The sequence below is a fragment of the Pogoniulus pusillus genome, chromosome 8 (assembly GCF_015220805.1).
Source record: "Pogoniulus pusillus isolate bPogPus1 chromosome 8, bPogPus1.pri, whole genome shotgun sequence".
Lineage (NCBI taxonomy): Eukaryota > Metazoa > Chordata > Aves > Piciformes > Lybiidae > Pogoniulus > Pogoniulus pusillus.
This window is the reverse complement of record NC_087271.1, coordinates 20717029-20738332: the sequence shown is the minus strand read 5'-3', so window position 1 is coordinate 20738332 and position 21304 is coordinate 20717029. Positions and strand designations below refer to the sequence as shown.

Below are 21304 nucleotides of genomic sequence, written 5' to 3'. Positions count from 1 at the left end.
GGTGCCTCCACCACTCCCTGGGCAGCTCATTCCAATGGCAAATCACTCTCTCTGTGAAGAACTTCCCCCTAACATCCAGCCTATACTTCCCTTGTTCTATTGGTGGTTGTCTGGGAGAAGAGGCCAACCCCCACCTGGATACAATGTCCCTTCAGGTAGTTGTAGACAGCAATGAGGTCCCCACTGAGCCTCCTCTTCTCCAGGCTAAACAACCCCAGCTCCTTCACCCTCTCCTCATAGGGTTTGTGCTCCAGGCCTTTCACCAGGTTTGTCGCCCTTCTCTGGACATGTTCCAGCACCTCAACATCTCTCTTGAATTGGTGGATAAATTTTATTCTCCACTGGTAAACAGTTTCATTCTAGTAGTAGAGTTCTGGTCAGTCTCTTAAGATCTTTCCCCTTTGCTACTAACATTACCTTTCTCTTTAAGGTAAAAATCATGACGAATTCAGAGCATAGAGATGACTCACAGTTAAACTGTACAAATATTTGGTTTACTTTTCTAATTTCAATGATAGAACCTTACAGCACTTAGTACCACTTTTATCTGAAGTAGTTGCTTATTTATCTGTTATTTCCCCTTGGCTGCAGGCCTGTTACTATACGTAACTGATGCTCACTGGCTCCTTTTGGATGACTGACACGTATACAAGCTTGAAAAGAATTCACTGTCAGTCTAGTTTAATGTGCTCTCAAGAATTCAAGTTCTCAACCCTGCTTCTAAAGGCAGACTGGGGAGGCTTCCAGACACACAGACAGAGTCCTCTAAGCTTCCAGCAGCACACCCAAAAACTTGCAGTTACCTCTGTCACCAACTAGTAGGAGCAAAAAAAAAAAAAAAAAGACTTGATATATTTAGATAGATCTTATTCTAGAAGCCAAATCATTCCACTTTGTGAATACTTTTAAACTAGAAAACAATACAAGTGCTGCAGAAGACTGCCAATACAGTACACCCTACTCACCAATCTGTGCCATTATTTGACAGAGAGCAATCTGCCGTAGGTATGTTGATTTTCCACTCATATTTGGTCCTGTAATAATGACAAAATTGTTGCCCTCTGTCAGATATGTGTTGTTAGATACAGGTTTTTCCACAGCTATCTTTTCAAGAATGGGATGCCAGCCTTGTTTGATTGCTAAAGTATCTGTAAATTCTGGACGAACTGCACGAGAAGAAGGACATAAAACACTGCAGAGTTAGCAGACAAACCTTTACATTATTGAACATTCAAAACAAAGTAATTCTTGCAGAGTAGAAATTAAACTCAGTCCAAACCTGACTGCCTGATTTTTACCTTCCCATAGTGAGCAGGCCTAACATGCAGCACTCAGGAAGAATTACCAGGCACTTGCAGGTACAAATTCTGACTGCATGCAAGAAGCCCATAATTAATGCTTCCCTTCAAAATTAACTGCTGCGTTTGTCTTCTGTATTAAGTAGTGTTGCACTCCACTAGTAAAGGAAAATGCATAGAGCCAGACTTGACAAGTAATTAAAATAGAAAACGTGAAAGCCAATTTCACAGCTAATACATTTTTAATACTTTATTTTCTCCCTGCTAGAAGCATATAAAGCACAGGAATCATGAATCCTGTCACTACCACAGATGTACCTCATTACATAAGCATGAGAAATAACAAAGTAGCCTTGCTTCTATTTTTTCTATATTTTATCACATTGATTATTTGGGTGCATACTATGCCTACATAGATCCATTTGATATTGGGACTATCTGTGTGCACTTCTTTTGTGAGCCTGTTCCATATGCTGCCTCTTCATGTACCTCAGTGCCAGTACCCCAGGATAACAAAGAAGTACTGTCAAATTTGGTCTGCTTAAACAAAGCAGCCTCCAGAAAAGAAATGCCAAGAGTTTTTCTATTTAAACTTTGGGGAATTCTAATTATCTTGTGTAGGTTTCAGTCAGGTAATGATTTCCACGAGAGAATCAAATGGCAAAGAGGACTAAAAACTACAAATGACAGTCTATTTCTTTTGGTGAATAGCATTCATGCCTGGCTGTGCAAACTGCAAGTGTAGATTTATGCTTTTAGTCTTAGCGCTGCTGAAGAAAACTTGTGCACATCATTGATGTGACGTCTTAGGCACAGCAGCTCCTGATTCGGCTTCACATCAATTCATTTGCCCTGACTGGAATCACTAGTTTGTGAAGATTCCAAGTCGATACTGCAAAGTAAACTGATCCTGCTCATGAACTGGAAATTACATAGCAGCATCAGTGATGATGAACGAATACATCTCTCAAGGTGGCTTCCAGACGTGATTTAGTATTGTGCTACAGATAAGCATCTCAGACCAATGTGAACTGAAGGCAGTACTCTCATTTGTACATTTCAGGACTGGACTAGGGAAGCAGGATCAACGTGCAGGTAAATACATGATCCTGAATTTCTTAGAGGATTCCAATTCCAAAAATGTCTAATAGTTCCACAGAAATTGAAGTAAATAAAAAAAGACAGAGAGGTATTTTGACTTACAGTATATACTTACTGTTGATCTACTTATATTGTTTTGTGCCATTTGAGAACAGAAGTGTGAACTCAGAATTTGTGCTTTTGAATAACATGTGTTTAAACTGTCCATCTTGTGAAGACTGGCTGTGAAGGTTTATAGCAGCTGCACGGCAGAATGTAATGTCAATGAATGCAAATAGAAAAGAACATCAGCAGAAAACTAGCAAGGACTGACCAGAGACCTGAAGCTTACTGAGATCCAGGAAAACAAATGATGAGAACTGGAGAACCAGACAAAATAACCTGGATACTCTCCAACCAGGGAGTCCTTATCTGGCCTGTGATGGAATCAAAGAAGAAACTCACCATAATCAGAAAGAGTGCAGGCGTGGGCAAATGCAAGGAGCATGTCCAGCATTGACACGATGTCAGACAGCTTGTAGAGGCAGTGGATGTGCTCATAGATCTCATTCAGCAGCTTACACACTATTCTGGAGTAAGACACAATACTTACTGTCACTTTACATAGCTTACAGAGATAAATCAGGTTCATAATGTTCACACTGCCTACATTAGGACAGGAGGTACCCTGTTAAATGCAACTATCTCTGCCAAATGCAAGTTAATGTATACAGCTCTTTTAAGCAAATTAAGATCTTATACCATCAGCTCAGATCAAAGGGCTCAAATACCAACAGCTCACAAGACAGCTTCACAAAGACAATGAACTAAAAATACAGCTATGAATACAAAAAAGGTTGTGGAATATTTTTATTAATACATCAAATGTGACTCTAATTCCCTTAGGCCTTTAAATTAATATAGCCCAATGTAGTTTCTAGAAAGAATTCCCATAAAAATTACATGCAACATTACACTTCATAAGCCTTCTGAAACAGACAGCAGAGCACCATGACTTGCAGGAAGGACAAAAATACATGAATAGACAGTTCTACAGTAAATGCAAAGAACTGGTTAAAAGTTTCAATTCTGCATTACAAAATGAATGCATTAATTGTCTCATTTTGTGTAGATAATACACCCATAAAAATGTAATAAATATGATGGCCAGACACATGAATAACTGCCTATGTGTTTGTAATGATGTTTAATGCAGTACACACATTGTGAAGGGTTTTTGTCTCAGTAAGCAGATTTGTTCAGCTTTCAATTGTTTCTCTAAGTAGCCATTAAGAGAAAGATAGCATTAATAAAACATGGAATTAGCTGTTAGGCAGACAAAGTACGTGTAGTTAGCAAATATTACAATTTTAAATGGTCTTACAAGTAGGTCATGTGATATATCTCTCTCAGAGACTCCTGACATCTTTCATTCATTTTTATTAAGTCTGGCGAAGTGAAGCTGTATGTGTTTTTCATTTTAGTGATCTACAGGGAATGCAAGCAAACAGTAAGAATTTTCCATATTATCAGAAACAAATATAGGTTCTAAAAAGCAAACTGGGAACAAGTCAGGGGAGGGAAGTTCAAAAAACAATTTCTGGTTTCATTTTTCCTATATCAATTTTTATGAAAAATACATGTAAGAGAATGCAGGTCTCAGTAAGGCAAATGTGATCACACACAACATAACTGCCTGTTAATTGTAGGTTTCTGACTATAATATGTTACAGGGTAGCTTTAAAAACATACCAATTATATCTTCATTTACTTCTAGATATCTCTGCTGAAATTATCTTAACTGTTGATTAAATTACTGTCTATTTTGTGGTTTATTCATGCATTATACATTTTATACACATTAGGCATACAGAAATGTTATAAGAAACGTCTCTCCCACAGCTACCTTTGTAAACTCTGAAGGAAGTTGGCCATTGGGTAGTGTCGAAGCATCAATATTCATCTGGATAAAAAATCCACGGGCAGAGCTGAAACTTGTTCTCATTGGGAGGTTGTACTTCTCTGCAAGCTGTGTTATCATACCTACACACCACAAATAAGGATTTGGTCTTAATTATATACACTTAAGTGCATACACACACACACACAGAGTGTCTGCTGGCACAAAGATGCATACTGTTGATGTGATGAATGAGCTGCATTTGTCACGTATGATGACAAAAGGCCTTCAAAAGGTGAATCTTCAGGGATTCATTTAATCAACACATTCATGCAGTGGAGAATCAGCTCAATTCATGTGTTTTTAAATACAAATCATGCAGTTGGCCAACTCCAGGTGGGTCTAACTATGGAAAGGGCAGTTTGTTCAGCCATGTAGCATCAATGTCTCACGAGGAGACAGAATATAATCCCTATGCTAGGGACTCTCAGTTCACAATTTGAAGCAACCTTTTTTTCCCCAGGTAGAGGATAATACTTTACATTTGTAATCTCCCCTTCAATCCATCTTGTTCCTAGCTGGGAATTATAGAATCAACCAGGTTGGAAGAGACCTCTAAGATCATCCAGTCCAACCTAGCACCCAGCCCTATCCAGTCAACTAGACCATGGCACTAAGTGCCTCATCCAGTCTTCTCTTGCACACCTCCAGGGATGGTGACTCCAGCTCCCTGGGCAGCCCATTCCAATGCCAATCATTATTTCTGTGAAGAACTTCCTCCTAACATCCAGCCCATGCCTCCCCTGGCACAATTTGAGACTGTGGCCCCTTGTTCTATTGCTGGTTGCCTGAGAGAGGAGACCAACCCCCATCTGGCTACAACCTCCCTCCTGGTAGTTGTATACAGCAATGAGGTCCCCCCTGAGCCTCCTCTTCTCCAGGTTAAGCACTCCCAGCTCCCTCAGCCTCTCCTCATAGGGTTTGTGTTCCAGGCCCCTCACCAGCTGTCGTCCTTCTCTGGACACGTTCCAGCACCTCAACATCTCTCTTGAATTGAGGGGCCCAGAACTGGACACAGCACTCAAGGTGTGACCTGACCAGTGCTGAGTACAGGGGCAGAATAACCTCCCTTGTCCTGCTGGCCACACTGTTCCTAAGCCAGGCCAGGATGCCATTGGCTCTCTTGGCTACCTGGGCACACTGCTGGCTCATGCTCAGCTACTATCTACCAGTACCCCCAGGTCCCTTTCTTCCTGGCTGCTTTCCAGCCACTCTGTCCCCAGCCTGTAGTGCTGCTTGGGGTTGTTGTGGCCAAAGTGTAGGACCCTGCACTTGGCCTTGTTCAATCTCATCCCATTGGCCTCTGCCTACCCATCCAGCCTGTCCAGGTCCCTCTGCAGGGCTCTCCTACCCTCTGACAGATCAACACCTGCTTCTACCTTGGTGTCATCTGCAAACTCACTGATGCTGGACTCAATTCCCTTGTTCAGATAATCAATAAAGATATTGAACAGAACTGGGCCCAGGACTGATCCTTGGAGAACACCACTAGTAACTGGCTGCCAACTGGGTGTGGCACCAGTCATCACCACTCTCTGGGACTAGCCTTCCAGCCAGTTCTTGACCCATGTCAGAGTGAATCTGTCCAAGCCACAAGCTTGTTGTGGCAGACAGTGTCAAAGGCTTTGCTGAAGTCCAGGTAGACTACATCCACAGCCTTTCCCACATTCACCAGGCAGGTAACCTGATCATAAAAGGAGATCAGGTTGGTCAGGCAGGACTTGTCCTTCCTAAACCCGTGCTGTCTGGGCCTGATCCCTTGGCCACCCTGTAGGTACTCTGCAATAGCAGTAAAGATGACCTGTTCCATGACTTTGCCTGGCACTGAGGTCAGCCTGACAGGTCTGTAGTTTTCTGGTTCCTCCATCCAACCCTTCTTGTGGATGGGTATCACATTGGCCAGCTTCCAGTCTTTGGGGACCTCTCCAGTGAGCCAGGACTGTTGATAAATGATGGAGAGTGGCTTGGCCAGCTTAACTGACAGCTCTTTCAGCACCCTAGGATGGATCCCATCTGGTCCCATGGACTTGTTAGGATCCAAGTGACTCAGCAGGTCCCTTACTTCTTCCTCATGGATTACAGGGGGACTATACTGGCCCCTGGCTCCATCTGCCACTTCAGGAGTCCATTTGTCCTGGAGAGCACCTCTGCCTTTTCCTCATCCTTTGTCACTATATTCCCCTCTCCATCTAATAAGCACTGGAGATTGTCCTTGGCTCTTCTCTTGCCATTCATGTAATTATAAACATTTTTTATTCTCCTTAACAGCAGCAGCCAGCCTAAGTTCTAAATGGGCTTTTGCCTCTCTATTTTTTTTCCTACAAGACCTAGCAACATCCTTAAACTCTTCCTGGGATACCTCCCCTTTTTTCCAAAGGCAATACACCCCTTTTTTATCTTTAATTCCTTTAGCAGCTCCTTGCCCATCCAGTCTGGCTGTCTCCCTCGTTGGCTCGCCTTCTGGTACAATGGCACAGCCTGCTCCTGCGCCTTCAGGAGTTCTTTCTTGAAGTGGGCTTTTGAGGGCTGTTTCCCAAGGAACTTTCCAAGTTAGTTCCTTAAATAGGCTGAAGTCTGCCCTTCGGAAGTCCAGTGTGGAGGTTCTGTTGATGCCCCTCCGGGTTTCACCATATATTGAGAAACCTATAATTTCACAGTCACTGGACCCCAGGCAGCCTCTGTCCAGCACATCTCCCACCAGCCCCTCTCTCTTTGTGAGCAGCAGGTCAAGCAGGGCTGCACCCCTGGTAGGCTCATGTAACAGCTGAAGATACTGTACAGGGAAAGTGTTAGATGTCAGGAAAATACAGACTGTTAAATCGTGGTGATTCTGAAAGCAGTAGAGAGCATAGCAGTGTGGTATTCCTGGGAGAATAAAAGATGGGGTTACTTAGTGGTACTTCTCTGCTACTCAATGCTCTAAGCAATCCCTGGTTACCATATATTATTATTATTATTATATATACATAAATACACCAACACCAAATGTTTTTCATACAATAAAGTTACACTACAGGAGCACAGGGCTTCTATATGCCAATACTTTGAACTCCAAACACATAAAAATCTTGGTTTAGAAATACCTGCTATGTCATCAACAATTTCTGTGTATGTTCTACGTGCTATGTCAAGGAATTCACTGATGTTTGGCTTCACAGCATAGCATTTCTGAGTCCTCATACTCAAACATCCCTTTGTATACCTTGTGTCATCATTAATTACCGTTGTAATCTTTTCAAGTATAATTCCAAATCTGCAATTATAGTTGGGTTTCTTAATTAGCTATCTAACACTTGACAATTTTTATTTGCAATATTATCCCAAAATCACAAACAAGAGACTTACAAATAAATGAAGCAAATTATTTACCGCTAAAATCAAACACTAAGTTTCAGGTCTATTTTCACCTCAGAGTGACATATGACTGTGCTTAAGCTTGCTTAAAGATATCATTCAGATCTTTGGGAGGTATAAACTACTTCTCAAACATACAGGCAACAGCTGATTATTGCATTAGTAAGAGGGCTTCAGGAAAACACTACTTCTCTGTTTTGAATTACTTGTGAATAACAAAAACATGACTGCAGTTCATCAGCAATTGCACTATCATATCTAATGTTGTGTTTGACTTTTTCCCTTTATTTGTTAGTTGAAAATCAGAATTTTTAACAAAATCAGCTTCTACACTAAATATTTGAGATAAACCAAGCAAAGACATAATATTTTTAATCTTACATTAAAAAAATCTTAGGAAAGTTGAGTTTCTAGTTAAAGAACTATCATAAATACCTTATATCTTCAAGAGAATTGTAGTAAGCCTTTAGCAGTGCTGTGTTACAGCTTCTTAAAGCAGCCTGTTGAAGATTAAAACACAAATGAACAGTTATTCTTTTTGGAGCCCTTTTAAATGACTCAAAAGTTCTTTGACTCACCGTGGCCTGTCATTGGTTCCATAAGTAGCTTATGGGATCTGAGGCATTTCAGTTAAATGTTTGTTATAAAAGCAATTTTTCAGGCAATGGTATGAACCCAGTTCTTCAGAGTATTAGACTTATATGTTTATTTTCAGCTGCCTTAAGAAATAACAAACTATTGGCAGTATTCTGATAAGCAACATATAAACCTGTTTTTTTTTTATTTGATGATCTCTATCAGTCCATTCCAATTTGATCACATGAAGAAGAGGAGGCTCAGGGTAGACCTTATTGCTCTCTACAACTACCTGAAAGGAGGTTGTAGCCAGGTGAGTTCGGTCTCTTCTGCCTGGCACCCAGTGACACAGCCTCAAGCTGCAGCAGGGTAGGTTTAGGCTGGATGTTAGGAAGAAGTTCTACACATAAAGAGTGATTGACATTGGAATGGGCTATCTGGGGAGGTCACCATCCCTGAAAGTGGTTAAGGGGAGGCTGGATGAGGGACTTAGTGCCATGGTTTAGTTAATTAGAAAGGTTAGGTGATAGGTTGGACTTCATGATCCTAGAGGTCTTTTCCAACCTGGTTAATTTTGTGATTCTGTGACATATGCTATTCCATGAAATGTAACAAACAGCACTGCATAAATCTAAGGATAAAGGACACCGTACTTTAGAAGCAAAAATAAATAGCAGAGCTTACTTTTAGAGGCTCCACAAGTTCTAGAGTATGCTTCAGGTAGATTAAATTAGTTATTTTTGATTCAGCAGTTTTAACCTGTTGAAAAATTTGACAAATAATGGAGATGTTTGTGTATCTACCTGTTTTAAAAAGTACTTAAGAACTAGCACAACTCATACAGTTAACAGGTTTATACTTTCAATGAAAACTGACAAAACACTTCACAATCTCACTTTGACAGACTTGTGACAGTTTGCTTCTCAGTAGCTAATATTTTCATGACTGCACTGATAATGGCTGCCTGAGAACACTGCTAAGCCAAACTGCAAAAATCTCTTTTCATTTTCTGTATACACATAGCTCTCAATCTACAGCAATATTATTCCATGTCTTTCTAAGCTGCAGGTTTTTTCCTTATTATGTCAGTCATATTTATAACTATCATGTTTATATATTGCGTATTTAGAGCCAAATAACTGATCATCGAATATGTATTTCAAAACATACTGTATCCTGCTTTGGAATCTGTACCAAAACTGAAAGTAGTTGTTCTGTATCCAGGAATTTTGAGATTACTGTAAAACAAAAGGAAACAGACCAGAAATTAAACTGCAATTGTAGTAATTTCTAATTTTTTTTCAAACACACATAACTACTTAGTGATACTTATGCTAATAATTTTCTTTCTATCATCAGAAATTATTTGCTGGGGTAAAAACTAGGTTAAAAATAGCTGTCATCTAAATTATTTTGTCTCAATTACACTTACTACAGCGAAGCATGTAGTGATTATTGCATGCCTGGACATGCATCAGTTCAGTGATATTCTTTTTGTTAGACAGAATCATATTCCTCTTGTGATTAAGATTACATGAGGCAGCTTCAGGTGAACTAATTCAGACTCAGGTATTGTATTTTTTTATTTACATTTGTCCATGAAGCATGTTTTATGAAGCAATGAAAAAAAATGCATACACAACATGTAACACATCAGCGATGCCTTTAATGTATATATTTTGTATACATATCTACTTCAAACTTAGTCCATACCTAGCCATAAAAATAAAGAGGCACTCTAATTCTTAAAAAAGGCTATTAGGTGACTGACTTTTATCCACTTTATCAGATAAATTTTCTTCTCTTACCAAAATACTTGAGAAAAAGTTCACTTTTATAATAAGGATTATTTAAAAAAAAAACAAACAAACCAACCAACCAACCAACAACCAAAAACAACAGAACATTGAAGTGCTCATCATGTAAGTGCCACAGAATCACAGAAGTATCCAGGTTGGCAAAGCCCCTCAGGATCACCAAGTCCAACCTAGAACCCTACTCCACAAGATTCACCTTAAATCACAGCCCTAAGCATCACATCCAAACCACCCTTAAACACATGCAGGCTGGGTGACTCCACCACCTCCCTGGGCAGCTCATTGCAGTCCCTGACCACTCACACCATGAAAAACTTTTTCCTAATGTCCATCTAAACCTCCCCAACCTCAGCTTGAGGCCATTCCCCCTTGTTTTGTTTCCCATTAGCTGTGAGAAGAGACCAGCAGCAGCCTCTCCACAGTGCCTCCTCAGGTAGTTGTAGACAGCAATGAGGTCTCCCTCATTCAGCCTCCTCTTTTTCAAACTAAACAGCCCTGCTCCCTCAGCTGCTCCTCGTAAGTTTTATCACCTAAGTTTTATCAAGTTTTAACAAGTCAGAAAAAAAACAACTTTTCACACTGCAGTCACACCGCATACTTCTATCATTTAGAAAAAATGGTTAAAAATAAATATTTTATGTATTTAAAAATAAACTGCACCTGCTTGAAGACCAAAAAAGAGTTCTTCATCTTGGAGCAATTCCTGAACACAGTCCAGTCTTGTGTTAATTGTTTCAGCATCAGCTAGTGGCTCCAGGATATTTGATCTAAGTCTTCGACTTCCACCTGGAGTTTTAGTGTAATTTAGGACACCAAAAAGGGTATGACCATTCCTTTGAAAACAAAATAGATGTGAAGAATAGACTGAAAAAACAAAGATGGTAAATGTAAAGTGATATTTTGAGATAAGTGTATCCTATGAATTTGAACCATAATAAAATCTAGGCACTTTCACTCAACATGAGCAGATTCTTGCAGAAATATTGCCTCTTTCATTTCACAGTCTGTGACATTTTGCATCAATATAATTTATAAGTTCGAATAAAATACAAACATCAGTAGTAGTCTACTATCAGTGTAGTCTACCTTGACCTTAGCAAGGCCTTTGACACCATCTCCCATGACATCCTAGTGAGCAAGCTCAGAAAGTGTGAGATGGAAGACCAGACAGAGGGCTGAATTAGGAACTGGATAGAAGAGAGAGTTCAAAGAGTGGTAATCAATGGTATCAGGTCCAGCTAGAGTGCTGTAACTAGTGGAGTCCCCCAGGGATCATTGCTGGTCCCAGTGCTGTTCAACATCTTCATCAATGACACTGATGAAGGGACAGAGTGTCTGCTCAGCAAGTTTGCTGATGACACCAAACTGGGAGGCTTGGCTGATACAGCTGAAGGCTGCGCAGCCATCCAGCAAGACCTGGACAGACTGGAGAGCTGGGCACAGAGGAACTAAATGAGGTTCAACAAGGACAACTGAAGAGCTCTGTGCCTGGGGAGGAATAATAAACTGCACCAGTACTGGTTGGGAGAGCAGCCCTGTAGAGGGGGACCTGGGAGTGCTGGTGGATAACAGCAATGTGCCCTTGTGGCCAAGAAGGCCAGGGATCTGCTGGAGAAGGTGCACTGCCTGGTGAGGAGAGGCTGAAGGACCTGGGGCTTTTTAGTCTGGAGAAGAGAAGACTGAGAGGGGATTTAATAAATATTTATATAGATAGCTGAGGGCTGAGGTCAGGAGGGTGGGGGAGAGGCTCTGCTTACTTGCTCCCTAGGATAGGACAAGGAGCAATGAATGTAAGCTGCAGCACAGGAGGTTCTACCTCAACACAAGGGGGAACTTCTTGACTGTAAGGGTCCCAGACCGCTGGCACAGGCTGCCCAGAGAAGTTGTGGAGTCTCCTTCTCTGGAGACTTTCAAGGCCTGTCTGGATGCATTCCTCTGTGACCTGAGCTAGATTGTATGGCCCTGCTCTGGCAGGGGTGTTGGATTCAATCTCTTTGGGTCCCTTCCAACTCCTGCCATCCTGCGATCAATGTAAAGATGTCTACATATCACCTTTCCTATGCTGGAAATCTTGTGCTGTATTGTAATCTGTTTTGCTGTCCAAATATTGTCTTTTAAAGGCTCTGAATGGTATGTAAGTTCTATCATACAGAAATAAATCTAATGGTCAGCTCTTTGACATGAATGTACATAGAAGTTTAATTTGTACACTTGTATATGTATATAGAAGCAAAATACAAATTAAAATGTAAATAGTAAATGGAATTTTCTTACCGAGAATCTCTGTTATTAATTACTAGTTCAAGATTTTGTGCTGATGATGAATCTATCATAGCTGTTTTCTCACTCCCCTGGAAACGCACCTTCAGTGATTTTGGAGCATAAACTGAATTTTGAATAAATTCAACATATTTTAGCAAAGCTGCAGCAGCTGCAAGACAGTAATACCTTGGAAAAAAACAGTCTTTCATGAATATTGAATTGTGCTATTTAAATACCACAAACTCAAATGCTGCACTACAGAAATCACATTCACACTTCTGCCTGGCAGCAACCTGGGACTGCAAAAGCAGCGTGCTTTAAGTCTGCACTAACCCTCCCACAGTGCACACATACACATGCAAATCAAATGCCCATAGCTGTTGTGAGTCTGTACACATGACACCCTACACTACACAGCTGCTATTGTGAAGGTAATTACATGTGACTTGAAATAAATCATAGAATTGTTTGGGTTGGAAAAGACCTCTAGGATCAAGTCCAACCACCAACCCAACACCACCATGGCCATTATACCATGTCCCCAGGTGCCACATCCACATATTTCTTGAGCACCTCCAGAGATGGTGACTCCACGACCTCCCTGGGCAGTCTGTTCTGATGCCTGTCTACTTTTGCAAGAAGGAAATTGTTCCTCATGTCCAACCTAAACCTCCCCTGGTACAATTTCAGGTCATTTCCTCTCATTTAAGGAAGAAGAGACTAACCCCACTTCACTCCAACTGCCTTCCAGTGAGTTTCAGAGAGCAATGAGGTCTCCCCTCAGCCTTTTTCTCCAGGCTGAACAATCTAACAACAGACTAAACAATAAAGATCCAGCTCACCAAGTATCCCTGCTTAAATTTTTTAGCACAAGAAAAAAATTTGCTGAGCCCAGGAAGAAAGGCTGTGAATTTGTACCTTTAGTGGGAGAATGAGGAGGAGAAAGCAGAAAGCTATAGAGAGGAGTGGAAATTTAAAAAAAAAAATCTGTAACAGGCTTTCTATTTCAGTTTCTAAATATCAGAAACACTGGAGACCAAAATTAAAGAACAGCTCTATCAAGATTTTCTAACTTTTGCAACAAGCCACAGACTTAAGTAAAAAACTGTTAAAAACTTATCGGGGGAAAAAGTAAACTTTTCCCTTACACATACTTGGATTGAACCTCCATGAGAATGGTACCAAATTCAGATGCACACAGCTGTTCTATGTACTCCAAACCCTTTGCTTCATTGAAGTACTTTCTTTGGACAGTTGTAAAAGTTACATTCTGTGAAGATGGGGGAATAAAATCAAATTGTTTTAAAAGTTACCCAGAATTTTTCATCAGGCAGACTTCTCTATTTCCAAGAAAATCTATCACCCACCTGTATATGTAGAAGTATCCATTACAAATTATTAGCGCCTACAAGCTGCATTACTGTCATTCATCTCTCCTCCTATGTGACATCAAGTACACAGAAAAAGGCTAACACTGCTGTTTTGAGCAAATTATCATGGGCTTTTTCTTGGACAGCTTTCCCTCCCAGGAACTAGCCATGCCAAATTTGGTTGAAATTAATTACTTTTCAGGAAGAGTTAATTTAATGCTGGCATCAATGCTAACATTCAAACTTTTTCTTGGCACAGCTTAAGCCCAAGGGATCATCAACAAGCTTTCACCTGTAAGGTCAAAGTAACTGAGTGTGATGAGTAATTTATGCAAAACGAGAGGAGTCAAGAAGTAGAAGAGAAATCATGAGAAAGCCACCAGCAGTAGAATCAATTGCAGTAGCAATTAACACAGCTTTTTACAAAGTTCTGAGGCTTTCATATTCATAAATTACATATAGTAGTTCATCTCACCCTCTTCTGCTCAGCCAGTGCTCTTTTTCTAGTCTGTGGTATACATTAGCTTCATCTGTTTATCATGTTTAGAGAACAAAGCAGCAACACAGGAAAATGATTGTGTTTTTTTCATGTCTTAAGCTTTCCTGGGACTGGTACTGCTCAAATTACTTCAATGCCACCAATTCAAAACTTTCTGGTTTCATCAGTAACACACTGCAACTGTTAGGATTAGAACTAGCACCATTTGAGTTGCATTTAGATTCTTCCTTAGCATGGTAAAAACAGCTCCCAGAAATGATGGAAAACACAAAATCTGACTGTATTCAAGTTTTCAGAAGTAATGAAAAACTCTCAAATCAGCAATCATATACAAGTAATCAACAAGAACTCTAAAATATAGAATGAAATTTAAGAGCTTACCTTGAAATGTTCTGTTATCAGACTGAACAACTTTGTTGTGCTCCCTGGATCACAAGCTGTATTTGACATTATTATTTCTAGTGGTGTTAAAATCTTGAGTTTGGTAATAACCTGAACAACAACAAAAGAGTAATTAAATGAAAATTCACATTTAATCCAAATCCAATGAACCAGCAATAAATAATTATTGAATTATATTTTGTAATCACAGTTCCAGTCTTGTAAAGATCATATTTTGTAATAACTACTACATTGTATCAAATTCATGTGTATATTTAGATACAGATATATAAATACACATTAAATTAAATTACAATTTAAAAACGTGCTTGTCTGGGAAGCAAGACAGCTAAGATGGGAGAAGGACATTTTTCTCAAGAGATAGCAGCTTTCTGGGTTTGCAGATGAAAAGTTAATGGTGGTCTCCAGACAAAGAAATCATAGAATCAACCAGGTTGGAAGAGATCTCCAAGATCATCCAGTCCAACCTATCACCCAGCCCTGTCCCATCAGCTAGACCATGACCATGCAACAGGTTTGAATAATAATCATCTGCTGAGAATTTAGACTTTGTTCTAATTTTCTCTTATAACACTTAGCTCAGTCTTTTCCAAGAAATAACTGCAATTTTCATGAAATGATTAAAATTAGTTAACAATTTCCATTAAAATAATCTGAAGTTCCCTTGAAAAATTATAGTCTTATCATTCTTTTGATTACACAGGATTTCTTCCCTCACCTTGAGGCACAAAAAAAATGAACTTTTTTATTTTCAAAACTTTAAATTGTCACTGAAATTGGGACTCAAACTTTGTAATATTATGAAACACAGTACTAAAGAGCAATGTTTCCTTACTGCTACACACTGAGGTGCACTGGGGGTTCCTCCTCAAGGCAATGCTCCCCAGCAAGGATTTCCCATGGCTGTTTACACAGGAGTGTTACAAAGCGAGGCCCATTCAATGCAATCATTCCTCCTGCCTATGACATATTCATAAGGCTGCATTAGCACATCCAGACACTTGTGTCTTCGTTTTGCTGCCAGTCTTCTCGACACAATCAGGATGCCTCTGACAAACCACAGCTTCTTTCTTATCTATCATTAGTTTACATGTCTGAAGTGCACAGGTGAACTTTGATCTGGCTGGCCTCATATTTCAGGATAATGACGTTGCTACAACATCCCATGAACATCCCATGACAAATGGCAAAAACATTCTCAAGGTCAAAGAAACAAGAAAAAAAAGCCAAAAGATACAGCAATTTAAGTATGCCACAGTACCTTGGCATAAGTCGTATTGTCTGCAAACTGTGATAATATCACCTCAGGATTTTTTAAGTCAATACTGGCCATTCCTACTTCACCTCTGGCAAGGCCTCTTCCTTCTACTACAGCTACAATAACTGATGCAGTGCTGTGAGCAGAGGTTGCAGATGAGGAGGTAACTGTAAAAGTGTTGCATATGTTCAATTACAAGTCACTACTTGACAGTCACAAAATCATGCTTTGATATTCCATGTGAAATGAGTGTTTATATTCCCATATCCACAGCAAGCCCTTTGAATTAAAAATCCTGGCTGTTGAACTCATTACTTGACATATCCTAGAGACAAAGCACACTTTCTGAAGTGTGAAGATCAGACTGATTGAATGCATTCATCCAAGACTGCCAGAACTAATTACATTTCTGTAGCACGCGAAAATACAGTTCCTGAGTCACTGTATCTACCAAACAACAACAACAACAAAAGACAGTTAGTATATGTCAAAAGGCACAGCTATGATTAGATGTTTGCCATTTTAAATTCAGAGTCATGCATAGCTATTACCACTAGTTAAAATCAGGTTTATTAATTGTGGAGAGGTACTGCTAGTTAATATTCCAGTAAAAGCATAACTCTTGTCAAGGTGGCTTAGATCTTATCTAAGGGCAACAAATGTTTTTTAAGTGTAGATATCTGTGATGGTTTGGGTGTTCCCCACCCCCCCCCCACTTTAGAAATCACCCAGACTAGACTCAGCTGGCTCTGGAAATATGAATGAAGCTTATAGTTACAGCTAGCACAATATACAAGCAGCTATTTACAGTATATACAGTTATATACAGAAATACACAAGGTAAAAGGTAATACAGAAACACAACTCCCCTCCCAGAAACCTGAGTCCCCAGGAGGGGCTCTCAACCACCCCTTCGCCTTCCCCCTGCCCCTCTCAACCTTACCCCAGTCCCAAGGAAGAATGGAGGTTCGGCCAGAGGTTAAGAAGCAAAGTGGGTTAGGCCAAAATGGAGGGTGAGGTTAGAGAGACGCAACTCAGCCAGAAGCCCCAGCGAGAGTGATGGCGAGAGTGTTATCTAATGTTTTTATTTCTTGTTCCCATACATCTCAGCAAGACTGTGAGTGAAGTAGACATCACCATTGCTTGTCTTTCACAGCCTGTAATCTAGTTCTTCTCACCAAAACATTCTAGCCTGCTTCAAACTAGCACAATAGCTAATTAATTTGATTTTACTATAAACTTGAACTATTTGAAAATACCTATCTACAGTGCACATGAGGTGCATTTAAAAAATAAAATATGTTCATTATCTAAAATTTGGTTTGGCTTAAATTTTCCTAAATATTACAAATGAAACTAATCTTTCCTTCTTCAGCTATCCAGCTAACAGAGATATCCCTTACAAGGATTAAGTGTGAATATTAAGATTGTAGCCCCTTAACACCTAGCATGGTCCTTTCTGAAGGCACTAAATATCGTTTTCTTATCTAGTCTCTCTCTTTTCCTCTGCAGATAAAACCACCAACCCAGCTGTTCTAGCAATTTGCCCAACATAACACAGCAAATCCGCTTTAGGATTGTACTACAGACCTACAATAAACCAGATGTTTATACCTAAACTGAACTCTATAGAGCAATAATTCCTAATCTCAAATCATTCATCTCCAAATAGCTAATTTACAAAATGGGGATATTTCGTGTTCCACATAGCTGACAGGAGACAAATTTTGACACATTTCTTCACCTCACTCCTGCTGTACCTCTTATATAGCACAGAGCTTTAAATAGCACTGTGATAACACCCAACTGTGTTCTAGAACTGTTGTTTTGATGACTAAAACCTAAGCTGTGAGCAGATAATAAGGAGAGTCTCAGAGATCAGATGGGGGGATAAGAAGTTGTCAAAATGAGATGACCTTTCCATTTCTCCTCAGCTTTCCTCTGGGTCTCTGCCATCACAGATCTATGCAATAATCTAATCTAATAATAATAATCTCACACACCAAACTACACTCTACTGTTTAAGAAGCAGGCACTTCGGCCACAATAACCCCAAGCAGCGCTATAGGCTGGGGATTGAGTGGCTGGAGAGCATCCAGGAGGAAAGGGACCTGGGGGTACTGATAGATAGTAAGCTGAAGATGAGCCAGCAGTGTGCCCAGGTGGCCAAGAGAGCCAATGGCATCCTGGCCTGCATCAGGAACAGTGTGGCCAGTAGAACAAGGGAGGTTATTCTTCCCCTGTACTCAGCACTGGTCAGGCCACACCTTGAGTACTGTGTCCAGTTCTGGGCCCCTCAATTCAAGAAAGATGTTGAGGTGCTGGAACATGTCCAGAGAAGGGCAACGAAGCTGGTGAGGGGCCTGGAGCACAAATCCTATGAGGAGAGGTTGAGGGAGCTGGGCCTGTTTAGCCTGGAGAAGAGGAGGCTCAGGGGTGATCTTATTACTGTCTACAACTACCTGAAGGGGCATTGTAGCCAGGTGGGGGTTGGCCTCTTCTCCCAGACAACCACCAATAGAACAAGAGGACACAGTCTCAAGTTGTGGCAGGGTAGGTATAGGCTGGATGTTAGGAAGAAGTTCTTCCCAGAGAGAGTGATTTCCCGTTGGAATGGGCTGCCCAGGGAGGTGGTGGAGGCACCGTCCCTGGGGGTGTTCAAGAAAAGACTGGATGAGGCACTCAGTGCCATGGTCTAGTTGACTGGATAGGGCTGGGTGATAGGTTGGACTGGATGATCTTGGAGGTCTCTTCCAACCTGGTTGATTCTATGATTCTATGAAGTGCTATGATACAGTACTTCCTAAATATCCCACCTCACTATTAAGGTGAAGTAATTTCAGTTCTGTGAACCGAAATTCTTTTATTCTACAGAAGACTGAAAATATCTATACAGTGCTTTTTTTAGCATCTCAGCTCATTTTTGCTTCATGTTTGCAAAATAGTGTTATATTCTTCCAAATTCTACTGGAGAACTGTCACTTTCTTTGGAACTCTGCAAAGACTGTAAGGTTGCACTATTCAAAGAAGCAAATGGCTAACTTGCTGAGTAACATGAAAGTAATTTCACACTATGTAAAGCAGCTCCTAAATACACTTTGGTGCAACTTCAAAGACAAACTGGAAAAACTCTTTATGATCTGTCTTAATTTTCAAGTGAATGTCAAACTAAACTTTACAGCAACTGAATTGAACAGATTCTTCACTTAAGCATTGAATTCACAGAGATGAAGAAAAATGCCTGCATATAAAAGGCATCCTAAACTGATCCTACTGGGAATCTAGAAGGGAAATCAGAGTTTATCTAAGAATTTAAGATTAAAAAGCTGTTTGAACTGCACCTGAGCAAAATCTTTGATGCTTCATAAAAGCGAGTCTGAACCTTCATTTATTCCACCTATATTCTATAGGCCACAAGATGTCAGCAACTGCATTCACATAAAGTTTCACCTGTAGCCTGCTGAAAATGTAATTGTTATTCTGCATCTTCTACTTGTCAATCAGCAGCAGCTGATGACAATATTAACTCTTCCTTCAAAAGTAAATGAAAAGGTAAGATTATAGTATCTTAGATTAGGTATGGTGATTACACAAATGTTATTTGTCACACTAAAAAATAAACGGTGACTAACCAGTGCTCTTCAGAATAGGATCTTCTGTATATACTGTCTTTAATACAGATCAATGAAACACACATCAAGGAATGTCACACAATACAGCAAGCATAAGCAAATACATAAGATCTCACAGAAAAGACCTTCAAGATCATGGAGTCTAACCATTAACCCAGCACTGCCAGGTCACCACTAAAGCATCACATCTCCATGGCTTTGAAACCTCTCCAGAAATGGGGACTCTATCACTGCCATAGCTAGCCTGGGCCAGGCCTTAACAACCCTCATGGGGAGGAAATTGTTCCTCAGGTTCAATCTAAGCCTTCCCTGGCACAGCTTCAGGACATTTCCTCTTGTCCTTTTAGAATCAAGAAACTTGAGAATGGCATCACAATATATGATGCACAATGCATTAACATCCCAAAAGCCCCACCTCTGGATATGAGCATGTGTATATTTGGGCTCTTTATTCAGCACATGAGCCAACATGTCCACAAAAACAATTCAGTTCTAGATAATTTAAAAGAAGTCCAAGGTCCATCTACATTGGTAATTCACACATGAATGCAAAGTAAGTGTCAAGAGGCTCCAATACCAAAACATATATTCACTATCTAAAGCAGTATTTTCCCCTATAGGTGCATCTTTCATTGGCAGACATCCTCTGTAGTACAAAACACGTTTTTTTGTTCTGAGTGTAATTCAGTATCTCACTGTATCAGATTAAAAAATAAAAGTATGCTTAAATAAAAGAATGTTAGAAACATAAGTAGGACTGCTTTCTTTTAGAGCTGATAATCTCACCTGAATATCCCATAAGAGGAGTATGGCTTCTGTAAGCAGATCTGCTAGCAGAGGGGGGTGGTTTTACTATGTATGCACTATGCAGGCCTTGCACAGACGAGGAACTTGTGAGATTTACTGTGCTGGTATTTTCTATATAGGAACTTTTGTCTCCAAAATATGATTCTGAGGGAAGAAAAAAAAAAAGGAGAAAAAAAAAAAAAAAGCAGCAAAACCCCACTTTTGAAAACAGACACATTGAACTGTGTACAATTTAAGTGAAAAGATAAAACAACTAATTCAGAGGCCAGGGAAAAAAAAAAAACAAACACCCACCCCCAAATTAAAAATGAAAATCAACAAAACCACTTCAATACCAACCAACCACAGAACCAAACCCCCTAACCAAGTGAACACGGTTCAGGTCTCACATAAAACAAATAGTTTTGTTTCAATTTAAACTTGACCTCAGCAGAGAACTTAGACACTGTCATCTGAAAAGCTTACAGAAAGGAAATGATATATATAAGTAAGTACGAGGAACGACTACCACTGCTCTGACCAGCTGAATGAATAACAGAGGCTGCTAAACCGAAGAGATGCTGCTGATGCTGCCCCGTCCCGGTGTAAGTGCAGCTTGTAACAGCTCTTTGGAAGCCCGCCCCAGGCACAGGGAGCGAAATAAGCCAAAGGAATGAAAAGCCGGAGATGGCCGCGGCGCACCCTACCTCCTCGCCCAGAAACCTGAGGCTTCACTCCGCCACCACCGGCAGCGCGGCTGGGAGCGAGGCCTTCCCCGCTGGAGCAGCCCGGCCTCACGCCACTGCTGGGGCAGTCGCCGGTGCTGTCCGTTGTGCTGCGCGGCGTCTGCAGCAGCCCGAAGGCGTAGCGGGGCGTCCGCTCAGCTCGCCCGCCCGAATCCGACGTGGAAGAGGCGCGGCCCGTGTAGGAGTCTGACGCAGCCGCCTGCCCACGTGTGTCTGCCATACCGTTTGCTTTGAACGTCGCCACCTGGCCAGCGGCAAGCACCG

General features: G+C 40.6%; 1 protein-coding gene across 8 annotated transcripts in view; it reads right to left on the bottom strand.

Annotated features, from left to right (window-relative positions):
- The window catches only part of MSH4 (mutS homolog 4), a 28311-nt gene extending 7007 nt beyond the window's left edge, over window positions 1-21304 (bottom strand). For 6 of the 8 annotated variants that reach the window (XM_064147532.1, XM_064147528.1, XM_064147529.1 and 3 more), the window contains exons 1-15: window positions 21002-21304; window positions 20295-20459; window positions 15880-16043; window positions 14598-14708; window positions 13502-13617; window positions 12360-12533; window positions 10746-10918; window positions 9439-9506; window positions 8953-9027; window positions 8128-8192; window positions 7422-7591; window positions 4285-4421; window positions 3763-3866; window positions 2844-2968; window positions 966-1166 (exon numbers count right to left, since the gene is read on the bottom strand). In XM_064147532.1, the coding sequence (XP_064003602.1) occupies window positions 966-1166; window positions 2844-2968; window positions 3763-3866; window positions 4285-4421; window positions 7422-7591; window positions 8128-8192; window positions 8953-9027; window positions 9439-9506; window positions 10746-10918; window positions 12360-12533; window positions 13502-13617; window positions 14598-14708; window positions 15880-16043; window positions 20295-20459; window positions 21002-21260 (2107 nt within the window). In that variant the 5' untranslated portion in view covers window positions 21261-21304. The remainder of the gene's footprint in view (window positions 1-965; window positions 1167-2843; window positions 2969-3762; window positions 3867-4284; window positions 4422-7421; window positions 7592-8127; window positions 8193-8952; window positions 9028-9438; window positions 9507-10745; window positions 10919-12359; window positions 12534-13501; window positions 13618-14597; window positions 14709-15879; window positions 16044-20294; window positions 20460-21001) is intronic. The other 2 variants (XM_064147530.1, XM_064147536.1) reach the window with 1 other exon arrangement.